Source organism: Scyliorhinus canicula, chromosome 22 (genome assembly GCF_902713615.1).
Source record: "Scyliorhinus canicula chromosome 22, sScyCan1.1, whole genome shotgun sequence".
NCBI classification, from domain to species: Eukaryota; Metazoa; Chordata; class Chondrichthyes; order Carcharhiniformes; family Scyliorhinidae; genus Scyliorhinus; species Scyliorhinus canicula.
In genome coordinates this window covers 15,918,192-15,937,786 of record NC_052167.1, presented here as the reverse complement: position 1 = coordinate 15,937,786, position 19,595 = coordinate 15,918,192, and the positions used below count along the sequence as shown (strand labels likewise).

The 19,595-nt window shown below is 43.1% G+C and overlaps 1 protein-coding gene across 10 annotated transcripts in view; it reads right to left on the bottom strand.

The window, feature by feature from the left end:
* Positions 1–19,595, bottom strand: part of LOC119956026 (adenosine kinase-like) — a 264,496-nt gene that overhangs the window by 31,422 nt on the left and 213,479 nt on the right. For 6 of the 10 annotated variants that reach the window (XM_038782747.1, XM_038782753.1, XM_038782749.1 and 3 more), the window contains 2 exons: positions 12,677–12,712; positions 9,783–9,900 (listed from right to left, as the gene is read on the bottom strand). In XM_038782747.1, the coding sequence (XP_038638675.1) occupies positions 9,783–9,900; positions 12,677–12,712 (154 nt within the window). The remainder of the gene's footprint in view (positions 1–9,782; positions 9,901–12,676; positions 12,713–19,595) is intronic. The other 4 variants (XM_038782748.1, XM_038782754.1, XM_038782757.1 and 1 more) reach the window with 1 other exon arrangement.

The following is a 19,595-nucleotide window of genomic DNA, read 5'->3' as shown; positions in this document are numbered from 1 at the left end:
GGTTGGGCCTAACACACAATTCGAGGAAGTCCTGTCGTGATTCCTGAGACGATTGACCTTCAAACAAACAACCACCACCTTCCTTTATGCTAGATATGATTCTAACCAGTGGAGCGTTTCCTCCCCGATTCCCATTAACTTCAGTTTGTGTAGGGTTCCTTGATGTGACCATGTCTAATGCAGTCGTAATATCAATGGCACCCACACTCATCACCTCTCATTCAGTCCTTTTGTCTATGTTTGGACTAAGGTTGCAATGAGGTCAGGAGCTGAATGTCCCTGGTGGAATTCAAACTGAGCAGGTTATTGCTGAGTAAGTGACAACATCGACAAAGCCTCTTTTCATCACTTTGGTGCTGAAGGGGGGTAGCCTGATGGGTTGGATTTGCTATGCTTTTTGTGGATAGGACAAACCTGGGCAATATACCATGTCGTCGGTTAGATGCCGGCGTTGAAGCTATACCGAAACAGCTTGTTCTGTTTGGCCAGGCTGGCCTGGCTAGTTCTATAGAGCAAGACTTCAATTCCACTGCTGGAATGTTGTTGGACCCTATAGCCTTTGCAGTATCTTGTACCTTCAGTTTCTTGGTATCACGTGGAGTGAACTAAATTAGCTGAAGACTGACATCTGTGATGCTGGGAACCTCAGGAGGGTGCCAGTTGGAGTAAAGGGTAGTTATTTAGAGTGGCTGAAGGTGAAGCGGTGATTCACAAGAATCAATACCAAGATTACTACTGTTCACAATTTACATTAACAACATGGCAATTTCATTTGTGGATGACACCAAATTCAGCAGGGTGTTGCGGGGGAGGGGTGGGAAATAGTCAATTCTGAGGAGGACTGCAAAAGTTAAGCTTTCAGAATGGGAAATGGAGTCCAACAGAGCTAGGTGCATGGTTGTACTTTTTTGTAGGAAGTATGGAGAGGTCACTTTTCACTTGAAAGATGCAAGTCCAGGTGGGGTAGAGTAACAAAGGGATCGGAGTACAAATACTCTGTCAATAAAGTTGTGCCACAGATTAGTAAGGCCATAAAAAGGACTAAACACTAGGCTTTATTTCTAGAGGGGTAGAATTGGAAAAGTAGGGAAGTTATTCTAAAACTGAATTAAACCTGGGTTAGACCACATTTAGAATACTCCCTGCACGCCAGTTGAGTTTGAGGAGCTGGTTAAAGGGATAGGGAACATGCAGTCGGGGAAGGCGCCGGGGCCGGATGGGTTCCTGGTTAAATTTTACAAGGCGTATGCAGACCTGCTGGGCCCCCTGTTGGTTAGGACCTTCAATGAGGCGAGGGGGGGGGGGGGCTTTGCCTGACGATGTCTCGGGCGCTGATCTCCTTGATCCTTATGTGAGACAAGGATCCCCTGCAGTGTAGGTCATACAGGCCGATCTCACTCCTGAATGTGGACGCCAAGTTGTTGGCAAAGATCTTAGCCACAAGGATAGAAGATTGTGTGCCGCAGGTTATCCACGAGGATCACACGTGGTTTGTGAAGGGGAGGCAGCTGAACACTAATATACGGAGGCTCTTGAACGTTATTATGATGCCGGCGGTGGAAGGGGAGGCGGAGACAGTGGTGGCGCTAGATGCGGAGAAGGCCTTTGATAGGGTCGAGTTGGGGTACTCGTGGGAGGTGCTGGAAAGGTTCGGATTTGGGGAGGGGTTTGTCAGTTGGGTGAAGCTGTTGTATGAGGCCCCGATGGTGAGTGTGGCCACGAATAAGAGGAGGTCGGAGTATTTTCGACTATACCGAGGGACGAGGCAGGGGTGTCCCCTGTCTCCCCTACTTTTTGCGCTGGCAATTGAACCCCTGGCTATGGTGCTGAGGGAGTCGGGGGATTGGAGGGGGCCGGTCCGGGGTGGGGAGGAGCACCGTGGCGCTCTATGCGGATGACCTATTGTTGTATGTGGCAGACCCGGTGGGGGGAATGCCGGTGGCGATGGGGATTCTCCGGGAATTTGGGGATTTCTCAGGGTATAAGCTTAACTTTGGGAAAAGCGAGCTGTTTGTGGTACACCTGGGGGACCAGGAGTGGGGGATTGGGAGGCTCCCACTGAAAAGGGCGGAGAGGAGCTTCAGGTACTTGGGGGTTCAGGTGGCCAGGAGCTGAGGGGCCTTGCATAAGCTAAACCTCACAAGGCTGGTGGAGCAAATGGAGGAGGAGTTTAAGAGGTGGGATATGCTGCCGCTGTCTTTGGCGGGTCGGGTGCAGTCAGTCAAGATGACGGTGCTCCCGAGGTTTCTGTTCCTGTTCCAGTGCCTCCCCATCCTTATCCCGAAGGCCTTTTTCAGGCGGGTTAACAGGAGCATTACGGGGTTTGTGTGGGCACACGGGACTCCAAGAGTGAGACGGGTGTTCGTGGAGCGGGGCGGGGGGGGGGGGGGGGGGGGGGGGGGGGGGGAAGAGAGGTCTGGCGTTGCCCAACCTCTGTGGGTATTATTGGGCTGCCAATGCAGCGATGGTGCATAAGTGGGTAATGGACGGGGAGGGGGCAGCATGGAAGAGGATGGAGATGGCATCCTGTGTGGGCACAAGCCTGGAAGCGCTGGTAACAGCGCCGCTGCGGCTCCCTCCGACGAGGTATACCACGAGCCCGGTGGTGGCAGCTACCCTCAAGATTTTGGGGCTATGGAGGCAGCACGGGGGGGGCGTCTTGATGGCGTCCCCGATACGGGGGAACCACCGGTTTGTTCAGGGGAGAATTGATGGCGGGTTCCTGAGTTGGCACAGGGCAAGTGTCAGGAGGCTGGGGGACCTGTTCATAGACGGGAAGTTTGCGAGCCTCGGTGAGCTGAAGGGGAAGTTTGGGCTTCCCCGGGGAACACCTTTAGGTACATGCAAGTAAGGGCATTTGTCAGGCGGCAGGTGGCGGGGTTCCCTCTGCCACCGCCACGTGGGGTTCAGGACAGGGTGCTCTGGGTTGGAGAGGGGAGAATCTCGGAAGTGTACCAGGTGATGCAGGAGGTAGACGTGGCCTCGGTGGAGGAGCTGAAAGATAAATGGGAGGAGGAGCTGGGTGAGGAGATTGAGGAGGGGACGTGGGCGGATACCATAGAAAGGGTGAACTCCTCCTCTTCGTGTGCAAGGCTTACCCTCATACAGTTTAAGGTACTGCATAGGGCTCATATGACCGGGACAAGGATGAGCCGTTTTTTTGGGACCGAGGACGGGTGTGTTAGGTGCTCAGGGAGCCCAGCAAACCATGTCCACATGTTCTGGGCATGCCCAGCGCTGGGGGAATTTTGGAAGGGTGTAGCAAGGACGGTATCGAGGGTGGTAGGATCCAGGGTCAATCCAGGCTGGGGACTCGCAATATTTGGGGTTGCAGTGGAGCCGGGAGTGCAGGAGGCGAAAGAGGCCGGTGTTCTGGCCTTTGCGTCCCTAGTAGCCCAGCAGAGGATTCTTCTTCAGTGGAAGGATGCGAGGCCCCCAAGCGTGGAGGCCTGGGTCAACGATATGGCGAGTTTTATTAAATTGGAGAGGTTGAAATTTGCCCTAAGGGGGTCAGTGCAGGGGTTTTTCAGGAGATGGCAATCATTCCCAGACCTCCTGGCAGAACGGTAAAAACAAAAGGTCAGCAGCAGCAGCAACCTCGGGTGGTGGGGGGAATAATTGGCAGGCTGGGTCTTTTTCCTCTTCGAAATTAAAAAAAAAAAAATTATGAATGGTTTTGATAGGGCGAATTCAGAGAGAATGTTTCCTTTTGTGGTGAAAACAAATTTCACTGGAGACCAGCATGGTAGCACAGTGGTTAACACTGCTGCTTCACAATGCTGGGGTCCCAGGTTAGATTCCCGGCTTGGGTCACTGTCTGTGCGGAGTCTGGACATTTTCCTCATTTCTGCGCGGGTTTCCTCTGGGTGCTGTTACGTAATTTGGACATTCTAAATTCTCCCTCTGTGTACCCGAACAGGTGCCAGAGTGTGGTGACTAGGGGATTTTCACAGTAACTTCACTGCAATGTTAATGTAAGCCTACTTGTAACAATAACAAAGGTTATTATTATTAAAAGGTAGTCACTAAGAAATCCATGACGGAATTCAGAAGAAACTTCTTTGCCCAAAGAATAGTGAGAATGTGGAACTTGCTACCACAGGGAGTGGTTGAAGAGAACAATATAGGTGCATTTAAGCAGAAGCTAAACAAGCATATGAGGGAGAAGGCAAGTTATGATAATAGATTTAGATGAAAACAAATGGAAAGAGGCTCAAGTGAAGCATAAACATTGACATAGATTGGTTAGATTGAATGGCCTGTTTCTGTGTTGTATATCCTATGTAATCCTGTGAAAACTTAATTTTGTGCCTTCATTAGAAGTATCAACTTGCCTTTTTTAATGTCCAACTTCTCCGAACTAGTGAAGCTACCTATCTACTTTGTGCCTTGTCTGTCCTCTGATCGATCATATCTTCTGAATATCAAATGTATTCCCTTCTTCTCAGGCTAGCTATGCTCTCGTAATTCCTATATCATAACTTCCTTCTCAAAAATCTTACCAATATGGCCAAGATACCCTGAGGTTTGAGAGAGGAAAACTAGATAGCACTCCTGCTTTTGATCCGACAACTCCTGATGTGCACATTTGAATACACTAGCTGAGAATGTGATTTGTGTGATTCCCACTCAGTTGGATAGCCTAACAGTGTTCATGCATGAATAATTAACGCCTGTGCAAGTTATCAAATGCGAACTGTGAAACTATATCCCAAGCAAGTGGTCAATGTCTTCAGGGGAATTATTGTAATATCTAGCAAACGGTGACTTTGATCCACTCACTGCTGCTCTCTCATGCCTTTTAAGTCTGCATAAGAAGGAATTTTCCTTGACACAAGATCAGTTGGCAGCCTGTTCAACCTTGCCTACCTTCAGGCCAAGACAAAAGTACGGAAAGTTCTCATCAGGGAACTCCTCCATGCTGACGATGCGGCATTAACATCTCACAGGGAGGATTGTCTGCAGAGAGGTATGGACAGGCTTATGGAAGCTTGTAACAAATTTGACTTAACTATCAGTCTTAAGAAAATGACCATCATGGGACAGACGTTAGAAATGTCCCATCAATTAACATTAGTGACCACACTCTGGAAGTCATTCACGAGTTTAACTACTTGGGCTCAACCATTACCAGCAAGCTGTCTCTTAACAAAGAAATCAACTGATGCATTGGAAAGGAGCCTGCTGCTATGTGGAGCCTGCTGCTATGTGCAGACTGCCCAAGAGGGAAAATGGCAAACTCACACATAACACAAAAGTTTGTGTGTTTCAAGATGGCATCCTCAGTATCCTACTTTACGGCAGTCAGGCTTGGACAATGTCTGCCAGCCAAGAATGACACCTCAAGGTATTCCACGTTCGCTGCCTCCGACAAATCCTCGGCATCATGCAGCAAGGTCACATCTCCAACATAGAAGTCCTCGAGGTGGCTAACATCCCCAGCATTTACGCCATACTGAGCCAGTGGCGCGAGAGATGGCTTGGACATGTGAGCCGCATGGGGGATGGCAAGGATATATTTTACAGTGAGCTTGCCACAGGCACTAGGCCCACTTGCCACCCATCCCTTTGCTTCAAAGAAGTCTGAAAACATGACATAAGACTATAAGGTACAAGAGAAAGATTAGGTCCATTCTATCTAGGCCCCTCAGCAATTGAAGCCCTGTGACATGGACCACAAGCGTTGGGAGCAAGTTGCCAGCGACTGCCAAGAGCTGGTGGACAGCAGTGAAAAGAGGTGAAGAGACGAGACATAGCAGCTGGCAAGACATGACACAACAATGCAAAGAAGAACCACTCACATTTAATGCAATTTAACACAGTAACTATTTGACCACTTACATTTCAATTTAAATGTAAACGCTAAAACATTAAAATCCTGTAGCGCTTCCTTCCTCCAAATGTCCACATTTATAGATCATGTTAATATGCATTTTGTGTAAACGTTTTAAGGGGGGAGAGGGATTCAATCTTCTAAGCACTATAGGTTTTGTTAAATAAAACTAATTTGAATGTTTTCTGAATACTTTCACATTTATCTCTGCAATTTTACCTTTACTCGTGTGTAAATATGGCTACACATATGACAGTTTGCTCATGGCTTGCTGAAATCGCGGCTATCCACTTGTGAGCCTGAGTGCGAGTGCCACCAAACTATGTTGCCTATGGAACGACGACTGCTGCACATATTTTCTCACCCAAAATCCACACATAGCCATTTCAAACATTGCTAGATGGTGACTGGAAGCAGGAAAATGATCAAACTTCCCCTTCCTATTCCACGTGCACTGTGAAAATTTGAGAGATCTTGGGGTTCATGTCCACAGATCTCTGAAGGTTGCCACTCAAGTGGATAGAGCCGTGAAGAAGGCCTATAATGTGTTAGCGTTTATTAACAGGGGTTATGCTGCAACTGTGCAGGACCCTGGTGAGACCACATTTGGAGTATTGTGTGCAGTTCTGGTCACCTCACTACATGAGGGATGTGGAAGCATTGGAAAGGGTGCAAAGGAGATTTACCAGAAGCTGCCTGGTTGGAGGTTACGTCTTATGAAGAAAGGTTGAGGGAGCTATGGCTTTTCTCTTTGGAGTGGAGGAGGATGAGAGGCGACTTAATAGAGGTTTATAAGATGATGAGGGGGGATAGATAGAGTGGACGTTCAGAGACTGTTTCCTCGGGTGGATGCTGCTGTTACATGGGGGCATAACTATAAGGTTCGGGGTGGGAGATATAGGAGGGATTTCCGAGGTAGGTTCTTTACTCAGAGAGTGGTTAGGGTGTGGAATGGACTGCCTGCTGTGATAGTGGAGTTGGACACTTTATGAACTTTCAAGCAGTTATTGGATAAGCACACGGAGCACACCAGAATGACAGGGAGTGGGATAGCTGATCTTGGTTTTGGACAAGGCTCGGCACAATATCGAGGGCCGAAGGGCCTGTTCTGTGCTGTACTGTTCTATGTCCTATGTCCTATTTCTCTAGCGCAGAGTAGAACCGAAAGAACATTACCAGTTGTGGGGAAACCCAAAACTAAGAGGTCATCTCTCTAAGATAATCACCAAGAAATTAAATAGGGAATCGGAAGAAACATCTTTATCCAGAGAGTGGTTAGAATGGGGAAGTTTCAACCAGAGGAAGTAGTTGAGGTGAATAATACAGATGCATTTAAGGGGAGACTTAGAGAAGCACATGATAGAGAAGGGAATGGAGGGATATGCTGATCAAATTGGGTGAGAAAGGAGGGGAACATAATGGAGCATAAATACCAGCATGGACTCTTTAGGCTAATACCCTGTTTCTGTGCTGCATATCCGATGCAGCGATCAATTCTATTGCAGCCTGTGACTAAACCTGGCCCTTACTGACCTGTATGCACCAGAGACAGCATTTTAATCTGGATGTTTTCACAGTGAAATCGTAATAGTTGAATATATTTTAGTTATGAAATACTGTTAAAGTTATTTAACAGCTCTTGCTGTGGGAGGCGGTGGCATAGTGGACTAATAATCCAGAGACCCAAGATAATTATCTGGGGACCTGGGTTTGAATCCCACCACGGCAGGGGGTGGAATTTAAACGCAATAAAATATCTGGAATTAAAAGATGACCATGAAACCATGGTTGATTGTCGTAAAAACCCATCTGGTTCACTAATGTCCTTTCGGGAAGGAAATGTCATCCTTACCCAGACAGCAATGTGGTTGACTCTTAAATTCCCTCTGAAATGGCCTATCAAGCCACTCAGTTGTATTCAAATGCTACAAAAACACAACCATCTTCAGCTGCTTTATCAATGACCTGCCTTCCATCATAAGGTCAGAAGTGGGGATGTTTGCGGATGACTGCACAATGTTTAGCACCATTCGTGACTCCTCAGATAATGAAGCAGTCCTTCTCAAAAAGCAGTAAGACCTGGACAATATCTAGGCTTGGGCTGGCAAGTGGCAAGTTACATTCACACCACACAAGTGCCAGGCAATGACCATCTGCTACAAGAGAGGATCTAACCTTCACTCCTTGACATTCACTGGCATTACCATCGCTGAATCCCCACAATCAACATCCTGGGGGTTACCATTGATCAGAAACTGAATTGGATTAGCCATATTAATACTGTGGCTACCAGGGCAGGTCAAGGCTAGGAATCTTACGATGAGTAACTCACCTCCTGACCCCCAAAGCCTGTCAACCATCTACAAGGCACAAGTCAGGAGTGCAATGGAATACTCTCCACCTGCCTGGATGAGTGCAGCCCCAACAACACTCAAGAAGCTCGACACCATCCAGGACAAAGCAGCCCGCTTGACTGCTCCTCCTTCCACAAATTTTCAAACCCTCCACCACCAATGACCAGTGGCAGCCTTGTGTACCATCTACAAGATGCACTGCAATAACTCACCAAGGTTCCTTAGCCCGCTACCATCTCGAAGGACAAGAGCAGCAGATACCTGGGAATCCCACCAGCTGGAGGTTCCCCTCCAAGTCACTCACCACCCTGACTTGGAAATATATCACCGTTCCTTTGCTGTCACTGGGACAAAATCCTGGAACTCCCTCCCTAACAGCTCAGTGGGTATACCTACACCTGCAGGACTGCAGTGGTTCAAGAAGGCAACACACCACCACCTTATGAAGGGCAACTAGGGATGGGTAATAAATGAAATGAAATGAAAATCGCTTATTGTCACGAGTAGGCTTCAAATGAAGTTACTGTGAAAAGCCCCTGCTGACCTCACCAGCGACACCCACATCCCGTAAATTAATTAAAAAAAATACAAAATGTAATTCATGTGTAAATCTATTTCATTGGAGAAGGGGGGAAAAAACAATTACATGTACATTGCCACTGTCGTATAGACCAACAAAATCACTATGATGCCAGGAAACAGCACTACTGTCCTAACTTCCATCAAATATATCCAATACTTGTGCTTTATTTGGATGATGCTTTATTACCCCAACATATCATACAACCATTACAAAATTCTGTTCATGCACTTCTGCAAAAATAGCACACTGTTGAGGTTTAATAGCTTGGGATTGTTAAGCTGTACAAAGAATTGAGGTCTTCTGCTTCATATACATGGCTGTATAAATCCTGCAATTTTACCAGCGATCATTTATTAGTCATCCACACTGTAAGGTTCAGAGCACAATGAGCCTAATTAGTGGTTTAATAAGTGTATTAGTTATGCCCGGTGTGGTTCTGTGGTGTCACTAGATGCTAAATTAAATACAACTCTCTTCTTCTTGTGTTCATTAAACGGTTTAATGCCAGCAGGTAAGGAAGTCTGAACTAAAATATAAAAAAAACTAATAAATTGGCATTTCTTTTGAGATTTGCCCTATGGGCCAAGCATTTTTATGTCCTTAATCATTATTAAATGACTTAACATGACACGCCGAGCCAAGAGAATGATTGCACCCCTATGCATGTATGAATTACAGACAAAATGAAGGATCATGCAGTATTAGAAAGGTGCCTTTGGGAAAAGAAAATCTCTAATTTCATTTTATTATTGACATCCATTTTGCTGTTGTGAATTAAAAAAAGATTGAAGCAATAGACTTCCATTTCTATTCGAAAACAAAGCTTCTCCTGAGGCACTGCAATTCTTTAAACATTAATCATTTCTGTTTTTGTTACTTTGTGTTTGACACTGCCACATTTCTGGCTCCCTCTACATCACATTTAATACTCTTGTGACAGGAGGTTAACCCATAAGTTGAACTTTTTGCTCAGGAGCAACAAGGGTGTACTATTTACCACCATCAGGTTTACCTGTGGCCACAATGGTGTCTTCTTTGCCTTGTGTGAAAACTACAATACGTTGTCGCTTTTCATTCACTTTCGGCAAACCCCGGGTTTTCTTGGCAATTTCTTTAATATCTTCTGTCTGCTGGCAGCAAAGCAAATGCGGACATGGAATCATTTTATTTAGGCACGTTTCAACTAATTTCAGAACTTAATCCATTCACTGTACATTTTAATGGTTAGTATAAATACTTAAAATATGGGTCAGAAAATGGTGTATAATATGTTAACTCGAATAGGTTATCGAGAAAGCACACTATTTGCATGCAATTCAAGGTTAGATGAATTAATAGCTCACAATTCACGACCAGCATTTTTATCTTAAAAGTCTTGCTTGGAGAATTAGTGAACACTACTTTATCACCAAGATGCCACAGCAATTTATAAAAAGAAGCATGCCCAATTGTCCACCTATCATCGTCATTTGCTATATATATTTAAAATATTTCTCTGCTCTCCTCTTCCACCTTCAAGTATTCTTTTCATAAGATAGTGTCTAAAATGTGAACGACGGATGGTAAACAACCAAAATCTTGACCACAGGCCAGAGCTGGTACTAAACAAAAACAGGAGACATTTTTTTTTTTTAAGGGCAGGATCATTCACTCAGGTGGATTTCTTCCCCCGTCTGAAGGAAATACTCTTCTTCCAAAAATTCTCCTCACTGTGGATGCCAAATCCAAACAGTAATTGAAGGAAGATTCCACCTCAGGCCCTAATGATTACACTGGCAGAACTTGAAATATTTATGGTTGCTGATATGACCAAAACCGAAATTGCAATAATTTACTATTGAGGAAGGCTGCCTCTGTTAAAACTATCTCCACTTTAACATTAGAAATCACTCCAGCAATTTAATCTATTATTCTTGTTATTTTCAGCAGTAGTGTAAAAGACTGCAAAAAAATGTGATGCATGAATCAATAATACTACCAAACAATTTCAGTCATAATTTCCTTTACTGTGATCTTGAATGAGAGTTACTTGCTCAGATATAATTTTATGAGCAGCTAATTTTCAGCAGCCAAAAATCATAGTTTTCTGACATAGCTTCCCACGCTGAAATTGATCATTCCAGATAATTGGCATTTGACACTTTTTTAAAAAACAGCAAAACTTGCATTTTTGCATACAACTGTATTTAGTTGCAAGTCAATGGTATATACATGTAAAAGTTTGATTTTGAGGCCTGATTTTAGGCAAAAGGTTAAGGGATTGACTTTTACACAGGTAATGTTTGAGGGGCTTACCAATACCCCCAGCCCTCACAGGCAGAAGGGAACTGTGCAGGATTTTCAGTCTGTTCCCATTTGTTTGAGGGACTTGCTTTCAACTTCCGACGCTCATGGCTCAAACAGCCAGCTGCTGACTCCACGGAGATCCCTCTGGGATTGGTGCATGCCGACTCCGCAGTTTGTTCGAATCTTACCTCTTGTCATTTCAATTGAAAATTAAACTCTTACTTAAATTCCCTGATATCTCAGTGGGGTGATCTGATGCAGAAAGATCTGAAAACTCCTGCTTCAAATCCTGGTCTCTGGTGTATTACTCTGAATGCAGAGTGGGGCAGCTTAGTTGGAGGGGAGTCCTTGGGAACTCGGGGGTTGACTTTCACATGAGATTGACCACGATGTTGAATATATACAGTAATACACAGAGTGGAACAAGAAAGAGTTAACATTTTATAACCCAAAATGTTTCAACTCCTGTGCATACAGCGATAGTAGTTCAGCACACTACCTCACTGCAACATTCAATAACAGAATACATACTGAACAAAGAAGCCACATAAACACACTTTTGTTAAAAATGCATGATTCCCAAAGGCAGCCTCAGAGAGAGGAGTCATTGTTAGGAAAAAGTTAGGAAAAAAATTCCCAGACACAGATGTTCATAATTAAGGTAACATATATGAGGAAGGTGCCTGTAAGTGGCATTTTAGTTAAAGTGACAGCTACTGCATAAACAGTGTGATATCAGTTTTTAAACAGATGGAAATATGATAGATGGATGCATTTCAAACATGATATTTCAGGTCAGTCGTTTTATATTACGAAATTAAAATCAGTGTCCACCTGTGACCCAGTTCTATTAATGGAATGTTTCTGCAGTTATAATATGCTGTTAAATTTCCAGTTATAATATACTGTTAATTTTTCGCAATCATGAATAATAGTAGTTTATCAAAAGGCCACTAATCGTTTTATTACTTATTTTACATTCAGCCCCAAGCTAAGCAACTTTGTTGCTGCAAATGTTTTGTTACTTGTGGTTGAATGAATCAATAATTTGGACTTTATGCAGACTAATGCCCAAAAAAAGGAATCAAACATAATTCACCCTACTGAATGATTTCACCCAAAATAACTACGAAAAAGGCATCTGTCTCACTTCACAACATTATGCCTTTTGTGCTTCTTAGAGAACCACTTTCAGGCTTCTTTCAAGTAGGAAGTGAGTCATTGGTATTAATTTTCATTCTGCAATAGTCTGCAAATTGCTCTGCCTGCAAAAGAGCCTTCGCACAATAAAATTAAGTGGAAGATGTTGCTATTTAATAGTTGAAATGACAGACACCTTATCTGCAAAGGAAGCCTTAACCAGTGCCCAAACTCTTTACTTCCCAAGAGCCTTTTCAGAATTCAGTGAATAACATCTGTAAGAGATGTTGGGTACAGGCCGAGCACAGTGCGTCATACATCATGCTGGCAGAACAAAGAAACCAGGATGGCTGCCAGGTAACCATAGTAACAACTGCGAGGACTGGAGAGTATAATAGCACATCAATCACTGTCCAAAGAACTTCATTATCAGCAAAATCCTTTAGGATCTGTTTAGTGTGCAATTGCGGGTCAACTCACCTCAAAGCCTTGCTCTCTAGCGAAAGTGGCAGCCTCCTGCAAAAGGAATGAGCAGTTAATTATAAAGTGCTGTCGAGACTGCTGAAAATAACACTACAATCTAGGTATACTGAGGCACTGTTTATTGAAGCCAATTAATTTAACAAATGCTCCACTGCTCAGATACAGTATAAAGACTTGTTTCTTTTGCTTTAAATATTCAATTTCTTTCAAAAAGACAGTTTAAAAAGTAAAATACTAGATTACATGATGAAATCAGAATGATTCCCAACTCCCCCCCCCAAAAATAAAGAACAAGTACAGTTCCCTCAGGCCATACTGACTGGTATATAAGCTTGTCCAGGTTAGCATATGTCAATGTTTACACATGGACTCAACTGGGTATGATGTTGAAGCTATGACTGAGGTTAGCTGTTCTCACAACTAATTCCCAACACAATCCCTTTTTGTAATTCCTGGGTTTTGGTATCTGTGGAATACTGAAAAACAAGGATCTAGGCTTCTGCTCTCAAAATGAAAGAGGAAAATCAAATAGAAAAGAGTGACCGAAAAAGTTCCCTCTTAAGTATATAGAAGATTTAAATAATGGTGCTAGATATGAGGAAGCAGAAAGATATGGCGGTGGTATTAAGTCACAAAAAGGATGAAATGGTCTGCACGGTGTGGATAAGAATCTAAATAAAAAAGCCAATTAACCTGCTTTGTGACCTACGGACATATTGGGCACTTTCCATGTTCTAGATGAAAAACTTTCACCTATATAGCCTCAATATAATTTTTCGTTGAAGAGTTTTGCATGTTGGCAACCTCAACTCAGATGACAGCAACAGATGAAAAATGAAAATCTATCATACTGGTATCATAAGGGCTACTCTTGGACTGGGGTTAAAACACACTTTGGGAGGTTACAGGGGAATTTAGTTAGTATCTGGCAATGAAACAGTGAAGTCAGCACTGTACTCCATGAAAGCAGGAAAAAAAATTCTACTCCAGTGCACTAACTTTCTTCTCTCGGATGAACGTCTGTGCCAACTTAAAATAAAATTCAAAAATAAGTAGATCACAAGGTTAAGTAATGCGATTACAAATATACAAAATAGCCACAGGCTCCATAAATTGTGATAGTTGGCAACACTGGTAGTTTTACAATTTTCCAGACATTGCTGGCTCATAAAAAGTTTAGTTTATAGTGTATGAAAGTTGAAGCCAAATTTCTGTTGGAGGTTTATTGTGCCTCTTATGAATCCAAACAAAGTTACAGTGGCCTAATCGACCCCAGAATGCACTATACCATGGAAATGCTTGCTCATATTATAAATGTATTTACTGTTGTTAAAGGTGACAATCCTCTTGCCATCAGTGCCAAACCAGAAAGTTATTATTTTAGCTGTGGATATCACTGAAGAATATTGCAAGGGATATCAAGAGGAACAGAAGAAGGTTTTATGTTTATATTAAAGGGTAATGTGGGTTGCTTAAAAAACAGATGTGGAGAATATTGCAAATAAAAATAAGAAAATGGCAGACTTGTTGAATAAATACTGTTTCAGTCTCCACAGTACAGGAATAAGATAATATTCCTGAATTTCCTCTCATCCCCTCTAAACCTCCTGCCCTTTACCGTAAATCTACATATAGAGGAATGTTGATGGATGTTTTTATTTAGTTATTTATTCGTGGGGTGTGAGCTTCATTGGCAAGGCCAGTACTCACTGCCCATCCAAAATTGCTCTGAAGATGGTGATAGGCTGTCTTCCTAAACTTGCAGTCCTTGGGGCGAAGGTAATTTGAAAATTCCATTCGCTTAAAAGTTCCAGAATTTTGAATCAGTGACGAGGAAAGAATGTGGGATGTTTCCAAGTCAGGATGATTTGTGACTTCGAGGGGAACTTGGAGGTGGTGCATATAGTTCATCTGGATTTCCAGAAGGCACAGATAAAATTCCACATAACTAACGGTTAGCCACAATTAAAGTTCTTCAAATTAAATACAAAGTATTGATCTGGCTAGGAGACTGGTTAGGTAGTGGAGAACAGGGATAATGGATGTAATCCTGAATGGGAAGGAAGTGACTTATATCCCACAAAAATCTGTGCTGGGGCCTCACCTATTCACTATGTTTATTGATGGCTTAGATAATGCATTAGGGAGCCATGTATCCAAGTTTACCAACGACACAGACTAGTAACATAGTAAGTAGTGTAAAAAGCACCATAAACTACAAGGAAACATCAATAGTGTGAGTGAGTGGACAAAACTGCAGCAGAAGGATTGAAATGCAGATAAATGAGAAGCTATCATTTTGCATCAAAACGTATCGATACAAGTGTTATTTAAATGGTAAATAATTTGGAACACTGGAAGTTCAAACAAATTTAGATGTTCATGTAAATCAATCACTAAAATGTAATGGTCAGGTACCAAAAATAATTAAGAAGGCTGATGTCATATTCATTATTATATGCAAAGGGTTCAAATATAGGAGAGGAAATGTTGTGACCCAAAACGCTGGTTAAACTACATAGGGAGTACTGTGTACAGTTCTTGGCACTGCACTTCAGAAATCATATACTGTTTGACCTCGGAAGGAGTGCAGTGCAGATTCACCAGAATGTTACTAAGGCTTCAAGTGTTGAATTGAGATCTAATAAATATAGCTTGTATGGAAGGTTAGAATGGTAGGATTGAGGTTTTTGAATTTTGAAAGAAATTTGTAGCACTGATATAGAAAAACATTTTCTGTTAGTAGGGGAATCTAGGACAATTGGATTTAACATTATATCAAGCCAGGCCATTCAGAAGTTATGCAAATGATGTTTCAAATGCGCAACTCTCTCCCACAAAAAAAAGAGACGGCAGTTCAATCAATAATTGAAAATTCTGGATTGGTAGGCTTCAAGGGTATGGATAGATATGAAGCCAAGGCAGGTAAATGGAGTTGGGATACAGATCAGTCACACCTTCATCTGTACGTACAACGGGCTCGAGGGGCTGAATGACTTGCTCCTGTTTCTCTGGGTACCAACACAAAAACTATTAGAATTCAAGAAAATTAAATGCAACCATGTTTCTTAAATTCTTGAACTACTTGAACTTGTGGTTTATTGCTCAGGTAGCTTAAAACCTACACACAAGAGCAATAGCTTTGTGTGACAGCAGTGTAGTACGGGGCTTAAAACCGGGATGGAGCGGCAAAGGAATATCTTGATTATCTGACAGAATGTCATTGCCACATTGTGATGTTGAGAAACACATGATGGCACGTGCTTGTGCCTCACAGAATCAATATTTTCTGCTCCAGTATTGATGATGAGATTGATATTTCACAATCAGCACTCTCTTCCCATGATGCATAAATTGTTGTTCCCTTTACATTTGGTATTCTTGCGAATTGTCCCGATGAGTGCAAGAAAAAAAGCTTTGACATTTTGTCTTTTTCAGCAAAATTCATTTTCTACTCCATGCTGTACTGCAATTCCATACACTAAATAAATATTGAATGAAAAATACAAAGCTGAAATCAAGTGTAACTTCATGAAAAATGTTGAATTGTGTACTTTTGTCCCTCCTGCTCCTTTCAACCCGAGGGCAGATTGCTTATAGCTATTTCATCCAGGGAATGCGCTTAGCATAAAGAGAGGAATTTGGAGTAAAAATACCTCATCGTTAAAAAATACTTTGCTCAATGCTATCCAATTAGACATAAGATGCATTTATCAATACCCATTATTCTAAGTGTTTGATGGAACTACCAGCTGACACTGTACATTCAAATTTTGCTATGTTTCAGTGTCTTAATCAAAAACATGCTCCAGCAAGTTATTTGGTATTGATCAGTCACTCTTGCACTGGGTCAGTGGCATTGAAGGAATCTCCATTGCTTCTTCATTTATGCATGAAAAGTTTATCCCATAAACTCTCTGATGTTCACTTAAGATTTCACTTCCAAGTTGCAATCCAGCAATTAGAAAAACAAAACCCAAAGTGCAGCCTCAGCTCCTATTCATCAACTTTTGAATAATCAGTCTTGCGAAGAAAGATTCTATAATACATCCTCCTACTTCCCCTAAAGCTAAACAGTACATCACTGAAGGAGGTAGTGGTGTCGTGGTAATGCCACAAGACTAGCATTTCAGAGGCTCAACCTAATGCTCTGGAGACCCAGGTTCAAATGCCCAAAGTTGTGACAGCTGTCCCACAGATAAGACAAGCAATAGCCTAACAAGAAGTCAGTCATGGAACCAGACGGTACAATGTTGCAAGCATCACCAACGGCAGAGGTGATGGCACCATAGTATGGTCTGGGGGGAGCTCCTTTGGGAGTCCTCAACATCAACCCTGGACCCCATGAAGTTTCCAGGTAGCACCTGACCAAGCTAGCCAAGTCCTAAGGACTTAGCTGTCAGAATCTATCTGTGGCAGGAAGGGAGCCAACAAGTCAGAAAAACCTACCTGAACTCATCTTCACTAATTTACCTGTTGCAGATGCATCTGTTCATGGCAGTATTGGTAAGTATGACCACCGCACAGTCCTTGCGGAGACAAAATTCCATCTTCACATTGAGGATACATGCCATTGTGTTGTGCTGCACTACCGCCGTGCTAAATGGGATAAACTTCTAACAGATCTAGCAACTCAAAACTGGGCAAACATAAGATGTTGTGGGCCATCAGGAGCAGTTGAATTGTACTCAAACATAATCAGCAGTGACCTAGCCCCCACTCTAATACCATCAAGTTGCAGGATCAACCCTGGTGCATTGAAGAGTGCAGGACGGCATGCCAGGATCAGCACGATGCATTGCTAAAAATGAGGTGTCAAACTGACAAAGCTACAATGAAGAACTAAGCTACAATGAAGAACTACTTGTATGCCAAACAGCTGAAGCAGTATGGAAAAGGATCTAAGCAATTCCACAACCAATGGATCAGATCTAAGCTCTGTAGTCCTGGAACATCCAGTCCTGAATGGTGGTGGACAATTAAACAACTAACTGGAGGAGTTGTCTCCACAAATAGCTCCATCCTCAATGATGGGGAAGTCCAGAACATCAGTGCAAAAGTCAAGGCTGACTCATTGCAATCTTCTTTGGCCAGAGTGCTGAGTAGATAAGTCATTTTGGCCTTTTCCGGAGGTCCCCAGCACCACAGATCCCAGTCTTCAGCCAAGTCGATTTGCTCCACGTGATGTCAAGAAATGGCTAAAGACACTGGATACAGCAACGGCTATGGGGCCTGACAACATTCTGGCAATAGTACTGAAGATTGGGCTTCAGAACTAGCTGTGCCCCTAGCCAAGTTCTTCCAATACGGCTACAATACTGGCATCCACCTGCCAATGTGGAAAATTGCCCAGATATGTCCTGCCCAAAAAAGGGAGAACAAATCCAACCCAGCCAATTACCGTATTATCAGTTTATTCTTCAGTATCATCAAAATGATGGAAGGTGTCATTGAGAGTACTGATAAGGGGCACTCTCAGCAATAACCTGCTCAAGGATGTTCAGTTTGGGTTTTGCCAGATCCAATCAGCTTCTGACCTCATTGCAGCCTTGGTCCAAACATTGACAAAAGAGCTAAACTCCAGAGGCGACGTGGGAGTGAATGTCCTTGACATTAAGGCAGCATTTGACCAAGTAGGACATCAAAGATTCCCAGCAAAATACTAGCAAATTAGAATGAGGGGGGAAATGCCCCACTGGCTGGAGTCATGCCTAGTGCAAAGGAAGATGGTTCTGGTTGTTGAAGGTCAATCATCACAGTCCCAGGATATCGTGCACGAGTGCCTCAGGATAGTGTCCTAGGCCCAGCCAATTTCAGCTTCTTCATCAATGACCTTCCCTCCATCATAAGGTTAGAAATGAGGATGTTCATTGATGATTACACAATGTTTATTCCCATTCCTGATTTCTCAGATACTGAAGCGGTCTGTGCCCATATGCAGCAAGCCCTGGACAACATTCAGGCTTGGACTGATAAGTGGCAAGTAACATATATGCCATTCAAGTGTCAGGCAATGACCATCAGCAACAAGAGAGATTCCATTTTGTTTCTTTTGACATTCAATGGCATTACCATTGTGGAATCTCCCACTGTCAACATCCTGGGCGTTGCCATTGACAAGAACTTGAACTGGACCAGTCATATAAATACTGTGACTGCAACAGTAGGTCAGGAGGGAGCAAAGAGTAACTCACCTCCTGACTCCCTAAAGCTTGTCCACCGACAACAAGAGTCAAGTCATGAGTGTGATGGAATACTTTCTCGTTGCCTGGATGAGTGCAGCTTCAATAACACTCAAGAAGCTCAACACCATCCAGGACCAAACACCCTCCCTGATTAGCACTTCACTCTCTACCTTCTACATTCATTCTTTTCACCAGTGACACATAGCGGTAGCAGTGTGTACCATCTACAAGATAAAATGCACCAACACACCAAGGCTCCTTTGACAGCACCTTCCAAATTTGTGACCTTGATTATCTAAAAGGACAACGGCAGCAAATGCACGGGATCACCATATCCGGCAAATTTCCCTCGAAGCCACACACCGACCTAATTTGGAACTATATTGCCATTCTTTCACTGTTGCTGATTCAAAATCCGAGAACACCTTTCCTATCAGTACTGTGGGTATGCCTGCAGCACAGAGACTGCAATGTTTCAAAAAGGTGATGCACCTCCACATTCTCAAGGGCAATTTTGGATGGGCAATAAATACGGGACTTCTCAGCAATGCCCACAAACCATGAAAGAATAAAAGAAAACACACCGTTGGCCAATCACCTCCTTGTGTCATAGCAGAACATACCTATAGTTCCATCATTCCAACACCATATTAAATAATCATTCATTTGATTTTACCATATGCATTGGATTTCCAACATATTTTAAAAAATAAATAAATTTAGAGTACTCA